A 21,557-nucleotide genomic window follows, 5' to 3' on the forward strand; every position below is an offset into this window, starting at 1 on the left:
GTCTGTGAACTGAGGAAGCCTTTCGGACGAGAGGTGAAACGTTTTCAAGAATCAAGCAAGTAAGTCCAGTTGCCCATTTCTACCACCCACAGTTGTCTTTGTACTATTTTCAATGAAATATTGTGTTTCCATGATTTTGCAAATTATCGCATTCTGTTTTTATCCCCTGCCCAAATGAAGTTTGATGGGGGATATAGAAACGGGTTCCGGCCGGCTGGTCATGCTTTCGTTTCCAGGCCATATCTTTAAAATTACTGAAGATATATTCATGAAATTTGGTATACATATCAAGCAACATGTAAACTGGTGCGTTTTGCTATTTTGGATTTTTGAAAAAAAGGATTTTTAAAATTTTTGTATAAAAAAAATAGATTTTGACTTAGTTTCTAAGAGCAGTGTTCGTTTCCGGAGCATATATCCAAAAATATTCATGATACGGATTTGAAACTTGGTATACATGTTAACAAGGTGATGTAGATGTGCCTTTTCATACTAAGAAATTTGAGAAATTTTAACTTTTCATGTTTTCATGAAAACAATTTCAGACTTGGTCTCTCAGGTTAGTCTTAGGGGTAGCTTTTGTTTCCGGAGCAGAACTTGAAAACTATGAGTGGTATGGTGTTGAAAGTTGGTATACGTGTTGATTAAGTAATGTATATGTGCCTTTCGATACTAAGAAATGTTAGAAATTAAAATTTTTAGGTCACCTGGACCAAAGGTCTGGTGGGCTTATGCCATGGGCTGCTGAGGTCGGTGTAAAGAAGTAGGGTTGGTTTCCTGCAGCAGAACTTGAAAAACGTGGCAAATATCTTGAAACTTGGTATATAGGGCGGGGGATAGAGACGACTCTGTGTTCCTATTATTTACAGTTTACACAGCGTCCCAACTTTTCTGGAATTGGGGTTGTACAATATGTTTTTAATCATCTGTTAAAAGGCAGAGAGCACTCTTTTCTGATGTAGTGTTCATTGTCGTCATCTCTTGATGCTTGTCTTATGTTGACTTCATTAATATACTTCTTAACATTTCAAGTAACTGAAAGTATGTTGCTTCATTCCATTAGAGAGAATGGTGATCTTGTTTGTGTAATATTATAAAATATTTTTCATAACCAATGAAATGATGGTACTGAAGGCAAAGTCAGACATGAAGGAAAGCAGTGAATGACTCTGCAGCGCTCAGTGTGTGATGATTCACGGGACACATGAGGGCTGAGCGAGCATAATGGTTTCTACTTTCTAAGTTTTGCGAGGGATTTTCTCCATAATCTGCTGAATTACAGTGCGTCTCCTGAGTGCGTGTGGGTGTGTGTGTGAGGAGATTTAAGATGCCTCCTAATTACTTGGGAAGTGTAAGAGAGATCTTGGTTGTTTGTCTTATGCCTAGAATTTTCTGGTCTTGGTATTTGTAGACGGTTCTGTAGATTAATGGTGAATTTGACGAATTATTGTTTTCTGTTGCACAGTTTTGTATTTTTTTTTTAATATTTTAGTTATGTAATAAATTTCTTTTTTTTTTTTTTTTTTTTTTGTTCTCTGACATTTATCAGCTTAAGTATTCAGCAGCATTTTATGAGTTTTTAATCCCCTTTTATCTAAAATGAAAGAAATACGAAAACGCCCACGAACACGTATTAAAAAATTTCCCTTTTAACTTGTGGGTGTTTTTTTTTTTTTTTTTTTAACATTGAAGTGTTTAAATTTGAGTGTTCTGAAAGTCAGCATTCTGTCCACAATCAGGTAATAATGGAGTATGTGTTTATTTTTTTGGTGTCTCGCTGAAAGTGGGTCACATCCCTGAAGCTTTTTCGTTCAGCCAGTCAAGCTGACATGGAGATAAATATGACTCTTTGCCTGCTCAAAGACACCGTACACTCATCCTACTTCTTATTTTCGAAGTGAAGATGTCTATCTACCTTCATCGACTGCTAATGTTTAGGCTTTCCTCTTATCAGCTCTTCTAAAAATAGTAGAAAAATTGGCAATAGTTTGACTAAAAAATGAAGTCTACGCCACATCTCACTTGCTGATCATGCAGACGTGAGCACAGATGTTTGTCTCGTGACACTGCAAGACTGTATAAACAGTGAGGCAGACGGTAAGGAAAGGAGGCTAAATGTAATATTTCAAAACGGAAGAAGCCGGTTCTGCAGTCAACACTGCACTCAGAAAAGCAGAGTGTTAATAGAACGTTATGGTTAAGTGTCGAGTTGTGCACTGGATTATTTTTGTTTGTAAATCCCACTCCTGCTTCCTCCTGAAGGAATTCTGACCAATCTCGCCCACTCTTGCACTTAAATTTCTTCGTCCATATTCGTTATATGAGCTTGGTATTTACAAAAGTCATTTAAACCACAATGACCAGGATAAAGCAGCTATTAAAGATGTATGAATAAGTGATTTGAGTAAGTCTCGTTACCTCGCCCGGGACGGAGTCCACCAGGAGGCGAGGTATTGTTTTCGGTGAGGTTTCTTTGTTTTTATTGTTAGCAACATTACGGGAAAACGGCTGGACCAATCTTCATGAACCTTTCATGATAGATGGGCATTGGTCTCAAATAGAACCTCCAACATTTTGATGGTCATCCGGTCAAGGTCACCAAAAAGGTCAAAATCTTTTAATTCGTGATATCTTCCTTCATATTCATCATATTTACTTCAAACCAAATCCAAAATGTTCATCTTCCAATTCTGCTTCCATTGATATCCTACATGACGGGGTATCTCTCATTAGTTTTCTTAGCGGTTAGGGGTCAAATGTCAGGTCACGGGTTTTCAGAGACTGGAAAACAGTTCAAGATAGTGAGATACTTAATATTATCAAAGTATAGGAAGTCATATATAGGCTTTCATTTGGCACCTTGACCTTGAATGACCTTGAAAGGTCATACGCAGGGTCACAGATTTTCAGAGGCTCATAACTGTGCAACGGTTCAAGATACAGATACTTAATACTATTGACGTATAGAAAGTCATACATGGGCTCTCATTTGGCACCATGACCTTTGACCATGAGTGACCCTGAAAGGTCAAACTCAAGGTCATGGGGTTTCAGAGGCTCATAACTTTAAAATGGTTAATGATAGACAGATGTTCACCATTATCAACGTATAAGAAGTCCCACGTGGGCTTTCAGTTGCTACCATGACCTTTGACTTTGAAATGTCAAACTCAGGGTCATGGATTTTCGTAGGGCTATAACCTGACAGCTGATGATTGAGAAATTTTACCATTATCAACATATAGAGAGCGTGCACGTGACGTCACGAGGTCACGTGATATTTGTTTATCTGCCATCTTGGACGGCATGGCCGTGCATAGAACTTAGACGAACCCGTTCTAATTATCAAGTGTGTGGGAGTAGATCTTTCGGGAATGGTTATAATCTTGTCCAGCATTTGGTTGTACCAATAGACAGGGCCAAAAGGAGGGCCTGTCATTTTATAGATTCCCCGCAGACGAGGAGAGACGTGCAGAATAAAATATGTATACAAATGCATAACTTGTTTATAAAGTTCTTCCTATCAGATTGTGTAAAGTACTGAAAAAGAATATGTATGTTATTTTAGGCACAGAGAGGTGCAAGAAAATATTTTTTTAATTTGTTTGAATATAGAAGCTGGACATATCTGTGACCCCTATACATTTATATCTGATATTGAATAATAATTCTGCACAGATAAAGATAGCGGTGATTTGTGATATTTTTTTTCAGACAAAAACATACATATTTACAACCGTCATTATCTGGAACTGAGTTTAGATTTCGAACATTCTTACGATAAAACGTCCTGCATAGTCTCTTTATGATAAACGCCTTAATGCCACTTACCCGTGAGGTTATCAAGTAGACAGTCTTCTTCGGAACCTTCCAGAGGTATAGTTGGGATACTCATCCCACAACAAAATATTTATAAGCTTCCAGGCTCTTGTAAGCTTTGAGGGCTTTGCCAGTGTAACACGATTCACGAGAAAATTGTAAATGTCATGGTAGGCCAGATCGGGCAAATCGCCGGCACCGCAGCTCCGAATTTCCCTGAACAAGGATTGCGGCAAGTTGTACGGATCTGCAATCCCCAACCTGGAACACTTTTCCACGTAACGCTGCCTCACGTCACCTTCAAGATGCTGAACAAACTTAGACAAGTAATCGCGCGATGTAGATGGGATATTTTCCGAATTTTCTTAGGGATTACTCCCTGGATCCATTACGCTCGCGCAAGGTAAACAATCCTGAAGCCGTCCAATATGGCGGAGTAAACACTGATGGGTCACGTGACTGCACATCCTCTATAGGTAGTCCCCTATGGGCTTTCATTTAGCACCATGAATGTTGACCTTGACAGACTGCCAGGCGAGGTTTGTTTTGCCTGGCAACACTTGTGTTGGTGGTTCTGCATCTGATATGCTCCCATGTTAATCATCGTGGCTTTTCTATTTCCCATGAGCTGCACATCTGACTACTCGGAGTGAAACCACTAGCTCCTATAGAGATTATTCAGTCATGTGACTTATCAAATATAGCAACCACTGGCTGGCCATATAGGACGTAATATAGTTTACAAAATGGCGACTATGTTCAGTGCTTCCGATGGAAATCCGCACTTCATTTTCAGCTCATAAAATGGATCTCATCTCATCATCTCTAGCCGCTTTATCCTGTTCTACAGGGTCTCAGGCAAGCCGGAGCCTATCCCAGCTGACTACGGGTGAAAGGCGGGGTACACCCTGGACAAGTCGCCAGGTCATCACAGGGCTGACACATAGACACAGACAACCATTCACACTCACATTCACACCTACGGTCAATTTAGAGTCACCAGTTAACCTAACCTGCATGTCTTTGGACTGTGGGGGAAACCGGAGCACCCGGAGGAAACCCACGCGGACACGGGGAGAACATGCAAACTCCACACAGAAAGGCCCTCGCCGGCCACGGGGCTCAAACCCGGACCTTCTTGCTGTGAGGCGACAGCGCTAACCACTACACCACCGTGTCGCCCTCATAAAATGGATGAAAAATGTAAATCAAGATGTGTACAAATCTGGGCTTTGGTACTATTCAGTCCCAGCAGCGGCGACGACATGGAAGCAGTTTGGTCGAGATGGCAAATTCCCAATCTGATACAAGAACTAAAGTTCCAGCAGTTAAAACCTGAATACTGTCAACCATCTGGTGTTAACACTATCCGCTGAGTCTGTGGTGTTAAAGTACTGCCATCACATTGTTTTATAAACAAGCGGTCATACTCAGTACCGATACATATCATGCTTCTAATATCCATATACTATCACATACATGTTCAGAGTTTTCCAGGAAGTCAGCATATAGATTTATGTGAGTACTTTGGGTCTCTGCAAAAACTGGTAATTTAATATGACCGAGATTATATACGAACCAGATATAAAGTGTGTGCTGCAAATTCTACTATACACTAATGGTTCCCGTGTACGGTTATCAGCCTCCGATATCACATTTAACACTCGGTAAGCATTTACTGCAGCGTTCAGGATCTTTAGAAAACCTATAAAATGACAGCTGGGGATTTTTTTTTTTTTGCTTGATTCATTTATACATCCAAATGCTGAAAAACTTTGTGAATTTCAGCAATACTAAAAGTATTAAATGGGCACTAGTTACATCCAAAATGGCGGTGTTGACATTTTGACCTAGCCGTAATGCATGAATGACGTCATGTGAATAGGATCTCTAGGATCCCAGTCACACATCTAGTAATGTTTCATGTTTAAAGTGTATGTAATGCCTCTAAACTCCACTTTTTTTTCTTGTCCAAAGCAACAATCATTGTGTTGATTGACCATGTGTTTTTGAACCATAGCTGATCCAAAAGGCCATAAATTGATGAAAATCAGCTGATTTTCACGGAATCTGCCGATACTGATCTGGATGATCCCGAAAGGGTGTGTGACGTCACACGTGTAACAATCCAGGTATCAGTTTCATTCATGTGCGCAGCAGTGGTTAGACCAGTCTCGATATGGAATCATGTTTTGGAGAGAATTCTGATAGTGATTGGGATTCTTATATGTTGGATGAAGGGGTAGATGATTAGCAAGGCAAGTTTATTTCTATAGCACATTTCATACACAGTGGCAGTTCAATGTGCTTTACAGAAGTAAAAGCAAAACAGTAAGCAATAGAAAATAAAATTACATAAAATAAATGGGGAAGAAAAATAAGAATTAAACAATAGTAGAAATAAAATAATAAAATGAAATAAAAGTTCAATTAAAAAAAAACAGCAGAATAAAATAGAATAAAAGTTAAGTAAAATTTAAAACATGCAGAGACTGTAAAAGTAAAGAGTTTAAAACATGTAGAGATGACAATATTAATAATTTAGCAGAAAGCATCTGAAAACAGCTTGGTCTCAATCAAGGATATTCTGGAGTAAATGGTTATCTTTTCGAGCCCCCAAGACGAGAAACTGCCAGTTCACTCAGTTCACGACAGTCTTCCAATGTAGCGTGCGAAACGGAGAAATAGATGGATAGAGATAGATGTGAAGAATGCTGTGGTTACCCTTCATCATGTTTTCCTGAGCAAAACTAAAAACAAATATTGCAATCTGAGAGCATTCAACACGTTTCAGTTAATGATTGCGTGTGCATTTTTCTTCCTATTAAAGTGCATGAGATCGGATGTTGCAAGCGTGTAAATGTTGCTCATAATCCTGCGTCTGGTGCACTGTGTGTGTGTGTGTGTGTGTGCGTGTGTGTGTGTGAGATAATAAGGGAATCGACGAACTGTCCAAATGTCAGATCAAATGTCATTTAAATCAATGGGTTTCTTTTTGCTCCAATAATTCCCATGTGGTCATTCTGGTGATGGTGAACTCTTAATGAATCAGATTTATTATTAGCAGGCGACACGAAATCTGCCCGCTTCGTTTGCACAAACCTCACCCACTGTCGCTTTAGATTAGTGTCATTTCTCGGAAATGCGTGAACTGAATGTCCTGTTGTATATGGATTTGAACATCCAAACACAGCGCAGCGCTTTCACATCGTTATTTTTGTAAGAGTCCATCAACAATATCCAATTTCAGCGAGTAAACAAGCACAGAGTCAGATGAACGGAAATGACCCAGATAACCGGCGTTCCACGTGCGATGTCGTGTGAGATTTGCCCTGAGGCAAGGCTGCTTTTTTCCGGGATCTGGACGCCACGATTTATCGATTAGTTTTGTGCTTGATGATAACAAATAATTAATATTAGTTTTTCCCCCGGCGGCACGGTGGTGTAGTGGTTGGTGCTGTCGCCTCACAGCAAGAAGGTCCGGGTTCGAGCCCCGTGGCCGGCGAGGGCCTTTCTGTGCGGAGTTTGCATGTTCTCCCCGTGTCCGCGTGGGTTTCCTCCGGGTGCTCCGGTTTCCCCCACAGTCCAAAGACATGCAGGTTAGGTTACCTGGTGACTCTAAATTGACCGTAGGTGTGAATGTGAGTGTGAATGGTTGTCTGTGTCTATGTGTCAGCCCTGTGATGACCTGGCGACTTGTCCAGGGTGTACCCCGCCTTTCGCCCGTAGTCAGCTGGGATAGGCTCCAGCTTGCCTGCGACCCTGTAGAAGGATAAAGCAGCTAGAGATAATGAGATGAGATGAGTTTTTCCCCCTGCTTTATTAATTCATTTTGGTCGTTACTAATAATGTATATTCATTTTAAAGCATTACAATAAGGCCTTACGTACACTTTAAGCACCTAATGAGTTTAAAACAGTGTAATATAATGCACAGATTTATTACTTTGCACATTAATTGCACTAATTTGTACATTTATATTTACTTATTTTACAGTGTAACTGAAAGTGATTACTTTTTTCAATTACATGTTAGTTAGTAAAAAATAATAAGTCAGTGAACTCCATTGTAGTATTTCGTGTACAAAGCAAGTCAAAAGTTTGGACATACCTGCTTGTAGAAGGTTTTCTTCATTTTACTTTTATCTTCATTGACTAAGTTAACACAACATTTAATATTCGCATTCAGTGAGACACGATTACACGGGGGAAGCCATGGCCTGCTGATTAGAGAAGCAGCTTTGGGATCAAAAAGGTCGCCGGTTCAGTTCCCTGGACCAGCAGGAATGGCTGAAGTGCTCTTGAGCAAGGCGCCTAACCCCCAACTGCTCCCCAGGCTACTCTGGGTGTGTTGTACGTTGCTCTGGATAAGAGCGTCTGCTAAATGCCTGTAATGTAATGTAAAGTGAGCATTCCACAAAAACAGTTGTGTGACGATGGAGTCGACAAGTGATGACGACCTGGTGCTTATTCTTTAACAAAAATGGGGGAAAAGAAATGTACATTCCTATCCTATGACGTACGGTATAGTGCTGTGCAAAAATCTTATGCACATGTACAGTGGCGCTTGAAAGTTTGTGAACCCTTTAGAATTTTCTATATTCCTGCATAAATATGACCTAAAACATCATCAGATTTTCACGCAAGTCCTAAAAGTAGATAAAGAGAACCCAGTTAAACAAATGAGACAAAAATATTATACTTGGTCATTTATTTATTGAGGAAAATGATCCAATATTACATATCTGTGAGTGGCGAAAGTATGTGAACCTCTAGGATTAGCAGTTAATTTGAAGGTGAAATTAGAGTCAGGTGTTTTCAATCAATGGGATGACAATCAGGTGTGAGTGGGCACCCTGTTTTATTTAAAGAACAGGGATCTATCAAAGTCTGATCTTCACAACACATGTTTGTGGAAGTGTATCATGGCACGAACAAAGGAGATTTCTGAGGATTTTTTCTCAGAAAAAGTGTTGTCGATGCTCATCAGGCTGGAAAAAGTTATAAAACCATCTCTAAAGAGTTTGGACTCCACCAATCCACAATCAGACAGATTGTGTACAAATGGAGGAAATTCAAGACCATTGTTACCCTCCCCAGGAGTGGTCGACCAACAAAGATCACTCCAAGAGCAAGGCGTGTAATAGTCGGCCAGGTCACAAAGGACCGCAGGGTAACTTCTAAGCAATTGAAGGCCTCTCTCATATTGGCTAATGTTAATGTTCATGAGTCCACCATCAGGAGAACACTGAACAATAATGGTGTGCATGGCAGGGTTGCAAGGAGAAATCCACTGCTCTACAAAAAGAACATTGCTGCTCGTCTGCAGTTTGCTAAAGATCACGTGGACAAGCCAGAAGGCTATTGGAAAAATGTTTTGTGGACAGATGAAACCAAAATAGAACTTTTTGGTTTAAATGAGAAGCATTATGTTTGGAGAAAGGAAAACACTACATTCCAGTATAAGAACCTTATCCCATCTGTGAAACATGGTGGTGGTAGTATCATGGTTTGGGCCTGTTTTGCTGCATCTGGGCCAGGACAGCTTGCCATCATTGATGGAACAATGAATTCTGAATTATACCAGCGAATTCTAAAGGAAAATGTCAGGACATCTGTCCATGAACTGAATCTCAAGAGAAGGTGGCTCATGCACCAAGACAACAACCCTAAGCACACAAGTCGTTCTACCAAAGAATGGTTAAAGAAGAATAAAGTTAATGTTTTGGAATGGCCAAGTCAAAGTCCTGACCTTAATCCAATCGAAATGTTGTGGAAGGACCTGAAGCGAGCAGTTCATGTGAGGAAACCCACCAACATCCCAGAGTTGAAGCTGTTCTGTACGGAGGAATGGGCTAAAATTCCTCCAAGCCGGTGTGCAGGACTGATCAACAGTTACCGCAAACGTGTAGTTGCAGTTATTGCTGCACAAGGGGGTCACACCAGATACTGAAAGCAAGGGTTCACATACTTTTGCCACTCACAGATATGTAATATTGGATCATTTTCCTCAATAAATAAATTACCAAGTATAATATTTTTGTCTCATTTGTTTAACTGGGTTCTCTTTATCTACTTTTACGACTTGTGTGAAAATCTGATGTTGTTTTAGGTCATATTTATGCAGAAATATAGAAAATTCTAAAGGGTTCGCAAACTTTCAAGCACCACTGTAGGTCGTGAGAAATCTGGATTTTAATATTCACTATTTCATGAACTGTACATGCTTATTTTGCATGTGCATGCCTCAAAAGTGTCAGCAGTAGCAACCATAAGACTGAACCTCAATTGTGGCATCGGATACTCAACCTTCTGCTTGAGCTACACAACAAAAATAATGAAGTTTTGCAAAGTCTTCCAGTGAAAGTGAGATTTCTTTCAGTTTTTCTTTGGTTTGCTCGGATAATTTTGAATCCTCTTCAAATGGCACCAAGTTTGAAAAGTGTTTTTAAATGCTGTAATCCTGTTTGACGAAAATCTTGAATCTCATGCAGCTAAGGAGGATAGTCGGGCGGATCCAGGAAAATGGGAGGGGGGTGTCAACCCAGTAAGGTCCGGGGGCCGCCAGAGGCCCCTGGAAGCTCTGCAGTTTTTAAATGCCCAGAGATGCATTTTGAGCTCTCAGAGACATGTTGTAAATGAAATCTCTTAAAGAAAATGACCATATCAAGTGGCTTTATCATATCAACTGTTTCAAGTGGCCACTTAAGACGCAGCTTAATCCCGAGATAACTGGAAACAACGGTGGGGTTTACATTAGACTGTATCAGCGGATCATCAGATTAACGTTTTTAAAAACAATTAGCGTGCACACAGCAACGCCAATACACGATTCGCGTGCACACAGCAACGCCAATACATGGATACGCTAATCACATGACTAATTCGGCACTTAAGTTGAAATGTGTCAGTGCGGCTCATCGCTTCCTCCTCAGCGGCTGCGCTCCAAATCACTCCGCCCTGAACAGCGAGTGCCCTCTGGAGGGTGCGCACTCCGGCCCTGCGCAGCTCACAGAGCGCGCGAGTGAAGCGCACGAGCAATGATTCGGGACTGAGCCGCTGTGCGCAAGTCACTTACCACTTGCAAGTGGAAGGATGGCAAGCCTAAAGACCATCATAACTACACAATGGGCAGTATTTGCATCAGTATTTGCAGTATTTTCATACTTTTATACTCTTTAATGAAAGGTGATACAAGGCGGAAGTCCGCGCCGTTTTTCAGCAGTCGCGTCACATGACCAACGCCAGCGAATCAGGAAGGTGGATGTCACAGTGACGTTGTCCAATGACGACGCCAGCTAGAGCTCAGCACAGCGTATCCGCGTATTCTCAATGTTTACACAGCACCGGACCAGACACGATCTGGATTGAATACGTGGACCTTGGCGGATTCCTGTTTCCAGGCGTTTTAATGTAAACGGACAGTGCATCCACAAAGAAAACAAAACAGATACGGTCTAATGTAAACTTGGCCAAAGACTGCAAGAGTTGTATGTCTATAATACAAAGTCATTAACTGCAATCTGAGCTCCTGAGTCTAATAGACTGAGAGAACGATACAATGATTGTGAGTTGCATGTGAACAAGTCCTATAATAAGTTTTCATTCCCAAGACTCAGGGGATTTCAAGCAGATTTTCTTCAGAGCCGTTACAAAAATCATCTCTCACAGACCTATCCAGCCGCTGTCGTAAAAATCAAAGTGAGGCTCAGCCCAAAACGGCACGTGTCCCATGTACATACACAGGGTATAGTGAGTACAGGGATACACTATTAATAAATACGAGTAGTAGCTGGACAGCCGACGTGTGTGTGTATGCAGTAAGCCTGCTGCAGCATCTCATCATTTTGGCTTGTGAACATGCCTGTTACCGATACTATAACCATAAAAGGATGGCACAGAGTGCAGTCCAGGAATACAGTATGTTATGTCGATGCACGAAGTTCTCGCACCCTGTTAAAATCCAACTGGACTCATCCAGCTTGCCTTTTACTGCATTCATGTCACGAGTGAAAAAAACCCAAGCTCAGACCTACTATTAAATATAAACTTATACCATAAGCTCTTCAGCTCAATCCCACATAAATTAAAAAAATATATTTTTATAAACCTTATTAATTAAAAAACTGCAGACATATCTTGATATCTGCAATACAATTAAATCACAATTCCAAGTAGCCATGTACTAAAACTTTTTTATTTTTTTTTGGACAGGGGAGCGCACTGGGTGCTCACCCAACCCTTAAATCCACTCCAGATAGTGGAGAGTCCAAGAACACCATTGCATCAGAACAAGAAGAGGATCGTGGTGGTTTTCGGTTGTTATCGTGAACATTTCCTGACCATCTTCAGGATGGAAACAAATGTTTTAAAATCAAGGATGAAAATGATAATTTCAGGTAGTGTGGATAAAATCGACTACAATAGACGTTTTTTTTTTTTTTTGTGGCTACTGCCTAATGGAGGTGGAGCCACTATGACCATTGTGTTGTAAGAATGAGTGCAACAATAGCGCATATGCATAAGCATTACAATCACCAGAACGGCGAATCGTGTTCTTGCGATACGAACAGTTGATCTCTCATTATCAAAGGTACTCAAGAACAAGTGGTGAAGCCACCATGTCATTGTGTTGTAAGAATGTAAGAATGAGTGTAACAACAGCGAAACTTTGTAACCAATCAGCACTCATCCTGACCAAGTTCGATTACCCGTTCTACTTCTTGATAAACTTCGGAACCAATCAGAACCAGAAACGAAATAATAGAAACCTCTTTATAACTTCGTAGTATCGGAAGATAATCGGCAGATAAAATGATAAACGAAATTCACCTCATGGTTCACCAAGGTGACTGATTCGATATTAAGTAAGTGGTGTTTATTTTAAGAAAATGTACCTTTTGATTATCACAGCTTTTGTTTGGTCCTTCTGAAAGGGTTTGTAAGGGTTTTTTTTTTTTTTTTAGCTTTTTGGCAGATATTTACGCCAAGAATTCCAACCATTCAACAAACTTGAGAAGTCAGCAAAGACAACGTTGAAATCTTTTGAGCGATCTTCTCGGTTTGCAATTACAAAAATCCCATGTGGGAAAAAATCAGCTCCTTTGTCAAAACTAACAGTAAAAGGTTAAAAGTATAATTGGTCAAACTCAGGCCCGGCGCCAGGAACAGTTTACTAAGGGGGCAATTAGAAATCGCAAGGGGGCAAATATTTTTCATATAGTGTGTAGTAGTGATGGTGGTCTGACAACGTGTTTCAAACAATTAACTGCGCCAACCACAAAACCACCACGGCCCCGAAGGTTGCTTTAGTCCGGGAAAATCATGTGACATATTACCAGGGCAGTTGCGCTTTATCAACCCCCGTGCCCACCTGTTAACCCTCCCCTCCAATTTTCTCACAGACATGCGGTACAACCGGAAAGATGCCAAACATAAAACAACACACACAAACCTACAGGCAAGTCCTTTACATTTAAAATACATACAAATAGCTCCGCGGCATGAAAACAAAACGTCAATGCAAGTCTAAGGTACTTGGCTCGGCGGCCAAAATCATAATTTAAAAAAATCAACAGACCCCACGGCTGCACCAGTAATAGCTTTCCTGACTCGCACCGAGTCAACGCTAACCACTTAATCCGCGATCCCAGTTTAGGCGTGTAGGGGACAAAACACTCTGAAGTGATGAATTTTCACCCCCGCTGCATGGGGGGTGACGTCAACGACACATATTCTTACGCTATTTGCGCACAAAGCGGACCATATATGAACACATACACCGACATAAACGGAGATAAACTTAGCCTACAAAGAAAGAAAATGGATTCACAATATTGTGATTGAATTCGTTTAATTCGGTGGGGGAAAGACTACTCCCGTAAACTGACTGCATATTACAGGATATTGCAGAGACAGTGCACCTGTAAGTGTACATGTAAAACCGCCGCCCACACGACCCCTCCCCCTGTCCTTATCACAGGTCTGTGTGTGCGCGGCTGTGTCAGCATTTCACACATACACCCACAATAACAATTAAGAAAACAATTAAGTGATCTGAGTCTCCGTTGAGGGGGCGGGGCTGTAGCCACGAGGGGGCGATGCCCCCTTTCGCCCCCCCCCACGGCACCGGGCCTGGTCAAACATCCGCTATTCGCTTTTATTTTTTATTTTAGACTCTTTACACTAGTGAAACAAAATGTGCTCATTAGTACTAAATAATGCTTCGAAGACAATTCATGAACAAGTGCTTTCTTATGGTTTTGAAAATAGATCAAATAGATTTTGGTAACTAAAATACTACACGCCCTGATGCTGCTCACAGCTTGGTGATGCTTGTAAGAGATGAGGCGAGTATCATTGAGAACATGTGTATATGCCGTATTTACTGTATGGACATGGGATCAGAAAACAGTTTTATTTATAAGCAGTAGCCACATGTACGCACAGGGTACCTTTTTTTTTTTTAAATACACATCTCATCTTCTGGCGTTCTCTGGCACTAACAACAGATACTTCAGTTTTCCAGATCGTTGGTACGACTCCAGAAACCAATGTTCTTTGAGAGCCTTTGACACGGTGTGCTCTTGTAAAGCAGAAACTGTCGAAATGTACCGTACAAACCTCCACAGTGTCCATCGGGATCAACATTTTTTTTTTCGATGAAGTCTAACAAGCTTTTTATCCACTTCACAAGATCCATCTCATTTAGTGACTCTCACAACCACGATAGGTGCGCTTTGAGTTGCTACCCACGGTTACACCACTCTCATACCCCTTTTCCACCAAATCCGTTCCAGGGCTGGTTCGGGGCCGGTGCTGGTTCACAACTCGTTCAACTTGAGAGTCAGCTGAGAATCAGTTTGCTTTTCCATAGCTCACGGTGCTAAGGGGAGCCACGTCAGTTACGTCGCTGTATACATCAGTTACGTCACTGTATACGTCAGTTACGTCGCTGTATACGGCAGTTACGTCGCTACGTTTGCATAAACCTTGGCGCGAATATCGAAGCAAAAACAACACGGAAGCAGCAGCAACAACAACAACAATAATAATAATGGATGACTTCGCGTTTGTACAGCTGCTGCTTCTCGTCGCTTAAAAATGGTGATCTTTCGCGGTCTTGTTGTTGGTCTTAACAACTCCGCCCCCCCCGCTGACGTAAGCGGTTCTTTCCTCTGGCCCAGCAGAGAGTTGGTGCTAGCCTAAAACCGGTTTTTCTGGCCCCAGAGCCAGTTCTTTGTCAGTGGAAACAGAAAACCCGGTTCCAAACTAAGCACTGGCCCCGAACCAGCCCTGGAACTGCTTTGGTGGAAAAGGGGCGTCAGTCTGACAAGGACTAATTACAGACACCTGTTGAGAATCAAAGCGCAATCACGGCACGTGGATATAAGGACTCGGACAACACACAGACTCTTGTGACGTGTACACTCTGTTCCGAAGTGTTCATCGTTCCCAAGCCATTTGTATTCCGTCCTGCTGTTCCAGTTCTGACATCTGGCCATAAGGCCCATGAGCTGTTGCCATGGCGTGGCGTCCGTCGTCCACAATTCAGTTAAATCATATCCCCTCTGTCAGTTCTCCACGGATTTCCGTTCTAATTATTTTGTTTGGAAGAACTCATCACTCCACACACATCCGGGTTGTTTTGTCAAATGTTTTGCTAACGAGTTACTAATTGGGCCAAATCAACACATTTTCCAGGCCTTTCACTAGAATTGTATCTCCTCTCTGTTCTCATCCGATTTCAGTTTTGATTGATGTTTTGGGTAGATCTTCCCTCAGGGAACAAAACTTGGTTGTTTGTTTGTTAATTTTCCTGTTGTAAACAATTTGTTTACAACTTTTGTTTATTTTCACTTAAATCGTATCTCCTCCCTCAATTCTGAATGGATTTCTGTTCTGATTGTTTTGTTTTGAAAGAACTCGTCCTCCTGCACAACACCTGGCCATTGTATTGTCAAATTTTTGCTAACAAACTGCTAATTAGGTCACCTTCACGAGTTTTGGGACTTCTCATGAGAATTGCATCTCCTCTCGCAGTTCTCACCTGATTTCGGTTCTGATCGATGTTTTGGGTAGATCTTCCCTCAAGGAACAAAACTTGGTCGTTTGTTTGTTGATTTTCTTGTGGTAAACAATTTGTTTACAACTTTGTTTATTTTCAGTTAAATCGTGTCTCCTCCCTCCCTCAGTTCTGAATGGATTTCAAGTTCTGATTGTTTTATTTGAAAGAACTTGACCTTCTGCACAAAACTTGGTGACTGTATTGTCAAATTTTTGCGAACATATTTTCTTCTGACTAGAATTGTATCTCCTCTCATTTATCATGCGAATTCAGTTCTGATCGATGTTTTGGGTCGATCTTCCCTTAAACAAAATTGAGTCCTTTTGTTGATTTTCCTGTTGTAAACAATTTGTCGTGGAGTTTGGTCCTCTCTCACATCGTCACATTTCAGTTCTGGTTGATGTTTTGGTTGTCGTGGTTGATACTCTGTTTGTGCCTCGCCTGAGCATTGCTCGTTTGTCTACTCTGAGTTTGCCTTACGATTTGGATCTGTCTGCCTGCATGTTTTTAAATAAACACACTTTCTGCGGTTTACCTCCCTTCATCCTCCTCATTAATACAGTACCGCACCTGACAGTGGCGAGTTATGGATTGAAATCCCTGCCCGTAGATTGGCCGTGTTGCTCCAGTCTTGCACAACACAGCATCTCGGAGGCATCTTTTACATTACAAAAGATTTTTTTTTTTAATCGTGATTTTCAGGCCTGCAAAGATGTAAAATTGGAACTTTCACACTCTAGCATTATATGTGACTTGTGTTTTGGTTGCATGGACGACATCACTTCCTGCGTCAACAGAGTTCAACAAAATGTAACGGCTGAAATGGTGGTTGCGAAAACGCGCCTTAAAAAAAAAGGCATTTGTGATGCAAATTTCGAGAAAAAAAATTACACACAGGTTTTATCGAAAGATTAAACGTTATAACTGCAAAGTTTTATGGTTTTTGGTAAAATCTCATCAAAGCAGCACTTTAATACAGTGAAGTATACAATCCAACATGCTACATGTCCAAACCTGTTTATGAACAAATGGTACTGAAGGAAAACCATTGCTGCGTTCACATATATACCGGTACGAAAGTGGTATAACTGTATCGATACAAAGTATACCGGTACAGTTTAGTGCATCTGTCTACACTAGCGAGAAATGTTTGCGGTTTTCTTTCATGGTAGTTGAAATGCGCGTGCGCGAATTGTTTCCGTGGTTACCGAGTAACTTCCTTCCGAGAATATGGCGGATGAAACAACGTGTGTGTGCTTTTTGTTGTCAGTGTACAGTCTGTATTTCTGGTGGTCATTTATTCAGTCGAATCGTATAAAACGTGCGAGGCAGTTGAGAAAGAAACAAAGAAAACGAATCTCCCTTTCTCCCCCTCCCTTTCTCTCCCTTTTCCGCTCTTCCTCTTTTCTTCCTCCCTCTTTCCCCCTTTCTCCCCCCTTTCTTTGCTCCATGTAGCTCCACGGTCATTTTGAGCCATTTTGACGTTTTATTTACAGCTGGAAAGCACGTGCGTATTGTATTGTATGAATAACCCGGAAGACGTAGGAATGGTTCATTGCGCTTGCGCATTATATTTGTATCGATACAGAACCGCTTCATCTGTCCACACTACAGCGAAGCGCTACAGTACCGATACTGTACCGGTACGAAACCCATACATTTGTGAGTTTCGTACCGATACAGTTATACCGCTACAGTACCGGTATAGTTGCTAGTGTGGACAGGTGTTGCGGTACAAAAGTAGTATCGTATCGGTACAAAATCCCTAGTGTGCACAGGGTACATAGGTGCTAAAGAAGACTTGCTTGAAATCCTTGAAGACGTTTCACTTCTCATCCAAAAGGCTTCTTCAGTTCTGTCTGACTAGTGAGGAGTTCCATCTTCTAGTGGACCAAAAGCAACCCTAAGGAGAGTCATTGCGGTCATGTGGGTTGTTGACCCTCTCAGTCATCCTGTAGGGTCACTGGAGGCCGGGTGTGAACGGTGTTAGCAGCCTCGAGGGTCATTGGCTCTCTCTGCCTAGCCTGGGCCCGCCCATCCTAAGCGTGACGCAACACGAGGGCCTGTTCCGAGCTTAGTCTGGCCAGGCAAGCTATCTACAGCTCTTCCAAGCTCCCGAAAAATCGGGAGCCAGTCAACTTTGAGCATCTCCAACGGCCCTGGGTAGAGGCGTGTTCAAGGCACTGACGTAATAGAACTGCGACCGGAAGCCATAGATTGTTTACAGAATCTATGCCGGAAGCGCTTCATTCACTAGAAACATTACAAACATGGAGCAAGTTCTCATTGAAAACGGAGCAAAGAGCAGCCCTGGAGGTATTTATTGAAAGGAAGGACGTTTTCGCCTTGCTCCCGACTGGCTTCGGTAAGAGTTTAATCTACCAGTTAGCCCCATCGCGTCTCATACGTCAGAGGAAAGAGTGATGTGATTGGTTTAAGCTTCGTCACAGCCTTTTCTGGCTTCGACCAGTAGCAAACTGAGGCATTTCAGGGAGGCGGGTTTGGGCCACGCACTTTGGGAAACGGTTGGGCTTAATATCTTTGCCAGACCAAATGCTCACAGAGCTTTGAAGTCGCGTTAGCCAGACTACTCTCTGCCATCATGTGAGTCATTGAAGTCAGCTGAGTCTTGATGTAGATGTGTATTCACACCCAGCCTCCAGGAACCCTAACACCTACAGGATGACTGAGAGGGTCAACGACCCATGTGACCTCAACGACCCTCTTTAGGGTTGCTTTTGGTCCACTGGAGGATAAATACCTGGAACTCAACACTAGTCCGAGGGAACTGAAGAAGCCTTTCGGATGAGAGGTGAAACATCTTCAAGGGTTTCAAGCAAGTCCAGTTGCCTTCTTTTAGCACCTACGGTTTACGATGACCTGGATGATTTAAGAACCTTCACAGACATACTGAAGGAAAAGATGTCATTTGTGCACAGTTTGAATTGTGCTCAGCGGAACAAACGTCCCAGATGATCACCTACAATTTGGTGAACGTTGTGTAAATTTATCACTTTTGGCCAAACTCTTGCTGTAAGTGCGAAGCTCTGAGCGCTGATAGTTGTAAGCCATAGTAAAGTTCAAACAGCCGTCTGTTTTGGATGCCGATTGCAGAATGATCCAATTTCATCTTTCTTTCTTTTGCTTTATTTCAGAATTCACCGAGACGTCTCTGAAGAGCCTGAACACGAAGACTCTGTATGTCCAAGTTCTCCCCACAACTGCAGAAGCGTAGCTGTGTTTGAAGGATATTTAAGTGTCTCATTTTGGTATCACCAGTCAGGTCATTCAATAATCTACTGTATCTGCTTCTTATTGTGTCATACCAAAACATCATGTTCTCTATGACTCTGTTATAACAGGCTTTTGGTGTTCAAGCGCTCAGTAAATGAAAAGGAAAAAGTGTCTAAACAAAGGCATTGTCTAATAAATGGATTCTGAGCTAATAAAGATGGCATTTTCCCCTCTGCATTTACAAAAGACAATTCAAAATGCTCATTATTGCATATTATTTTAATCTTGGTTGTGTTTTCCACAAGGTTTGATAAAGAAATAGAGGAAATTGAGTATATGGGTTTTACTCTCAATTATAAATAAAGGTTCTAAGGCTCTGTTTATCTGTATGGAAGTTCATGACATCGACAGAAAGATCATTCAGTAGTTTCATGTACTGTATGGCATTTATCATTTTCTACAGTCTTTTCAGTTATCGGTCATATTTCTGTGTTTTGCTTTCTCACCAAGATGTGCTTCATGGAGGACAATCATATCTTTAAACATGTCTTTAAAAATAAAGCACAAAGGTTGAAGGGTCACTATGATATTTGCTGCAGTTTTGTTTGAAAAGTGAACAAATTTACTGCGGCATTTTCAGTAAATCGTCTCTCAAATTTAGGCATGTAACGATTTATCGTGTGATGAATCATGATACAAATTTGACAGTTTGAATCGATGAAATAAAAAATGAATCACTGCATAATTTCTTAGTTTTTTCCTCACTGTAATTGAGTTGTTTAGATAGCAGAAGGCATAATAGTGGGAATGAGCATGACTTCATTGTAGGCGGAAGTAACATAGCACTAATGCTGCGAGAGAAAAAAGCACAAAAAAAAATTTTAAATGGGAAAGGGGTATGTGATTGAACAAATTGACTGCTAAATCTGAGTTATCTTTTTACAGACTGCTGAAAGCTTAAAAAAAAGAGAGAGAACAATAGTTTTGTTTAATCCTGATGACAACCTTCACAAATGTTCAGAAAAGTTTACTAAGAAAAGACCTTTTTTTTTTTTAATAAAAACACTATTTTAGTAAACAGGCTGTTATATTTTACTCCATTTACAAATGTAGGTAAATAATTATTTAAGAATTCATTTTTAATTGGTTATTAAAATTGGTTTAATAATATCAACAGTAATGATGAAATAATTGTTACTTTTCAGATCAGTAATAACAAATAAAAATTCATTTTTCTCATGATAATTTTTGGGGAAAAAAGAAATGTGTGTGTGTGTGTGTGTGTGTGTATATATATATATATATATATATATATATATATATATATATATATATATATATATCATTTATTTTTAAATTAAAATTTTAATTTAATTTCTTTTTTTTTCCCCAAAATTATTATGGGAAAATTGAATCATGAACCCAATATCATGAATTGTGTGAATCGTTACAGGCCGAGTCAATTTACATCCCTGTAATCTGTATAAATGTAAGTCTAAGGTACAAGGTAAGTGTGTATTAGATAAATTGCATGCAATGCCGAGAATCAGGATGTTTTCAAATATACTCTTTTTCTGGTTTAATAACAGTATCAACAGTAATGATGAAATAATTGTCACTTTTCAGACCGGTAATAAATAATGTAAAAAGAGGCAAAAACTGAAGAACATGTGAAAACACAAATTTAAAATGTAATTAAGGACATTTAGTATAAATACAGATGTGATTATAGGAAATCGTGCGCGCTGATTGGTCGAGAAATTCGGACTATTTCTCGATAATCGCCTTGTGCGACTCAGCAAAATAGCGGCCGATCGCTTTGTCAGCGTAAGTGAGGAAGAATTACAGATTACGAAAGAAAACGCTGTTCCTAAAAGCACTAAAGATGCTACGAAGTTTGGTCTAAAACTATTCAATGGTAAGGTGGGATTGTGATTTGTTTTATCGATTTCAAAACAATATTTTATGTGACTCGGCGTAGATAAGTGACACAAGTCTGTGCCGTTATTGCATTTGCATGCTGCTTTTGAAGTTTGAAAAAAAAAATTTAATTTTTAAAAATAATCACCTGTGCATTTACACTAAAACAATTATCCGCCTGAGTGAATATCAGTGAATACGAGTTCAGTATCATGCTAGCTGAATGCTACAGTGTCTTGCAAAAGTATTCATCCCCCTTGGTGTTTGTCCTGTTTTGTCGCATTACAAGCTGGAATTAAAATGGATTTTCGGAGGGTTAGCACCATTTGATTTACACAACATACCTACAACTTTAAAGGTGCACATTGTTGTTTTATTGTGACACAAACAATAAGATGAAAAAGCAGAAATCTGGGCTGTTCATAAGTATGAAACCCCTAAATAAGAGCTGGTCCAACCAATTCACTTCATAAGTCACATAATTAGTTGATTAAGATCCACCTGTGTGCAATCAGTGT

General features: G+C 40.6%; 1 protein-coding gene across 2 annotated transcripts in view; it reads left to right on the plus strand.

Moving 5' to 3' along the window:
- Positions 1-19,700, plus strand: part of iars1 (isoleucyl-tRNA synthetase 1) — a 307,104-nt gene extending 287,404 nt beyond the window's left edge. For both annotated transcript variants that reach the window (XM_060910911.1, XM_060910910.1), the window contains exon 34: positions 19,041-19,700. In XM_060910911.1, the coding sequence (XP_060766894.1) occupies positions 19,041-19,120 (80 nt within the window). In that variant the 3' untranslated portion in view covers positions 19,121-19,700. The remainder of the gene's footprint in view (positions 1-19,040) is intronic.
- The last annotated feature ends 1,857 nt before the right edge of the window (positions 19,701-21,557 follow it).

Source organism: Neoarius graeffei, chromosome 26 (genome assembly GCF_027579695.1).
Source record: "Neoarius graeffei isolate fNeoGra1 chromosome 26, fNeoGra1.pri, whole genome shotgun sequence".
NCBI lineage: Eukaryota > Metazoa > Chordata > Actinopteri > Siluriformes > Ariidae > Neoarius > Neoarius graeffei.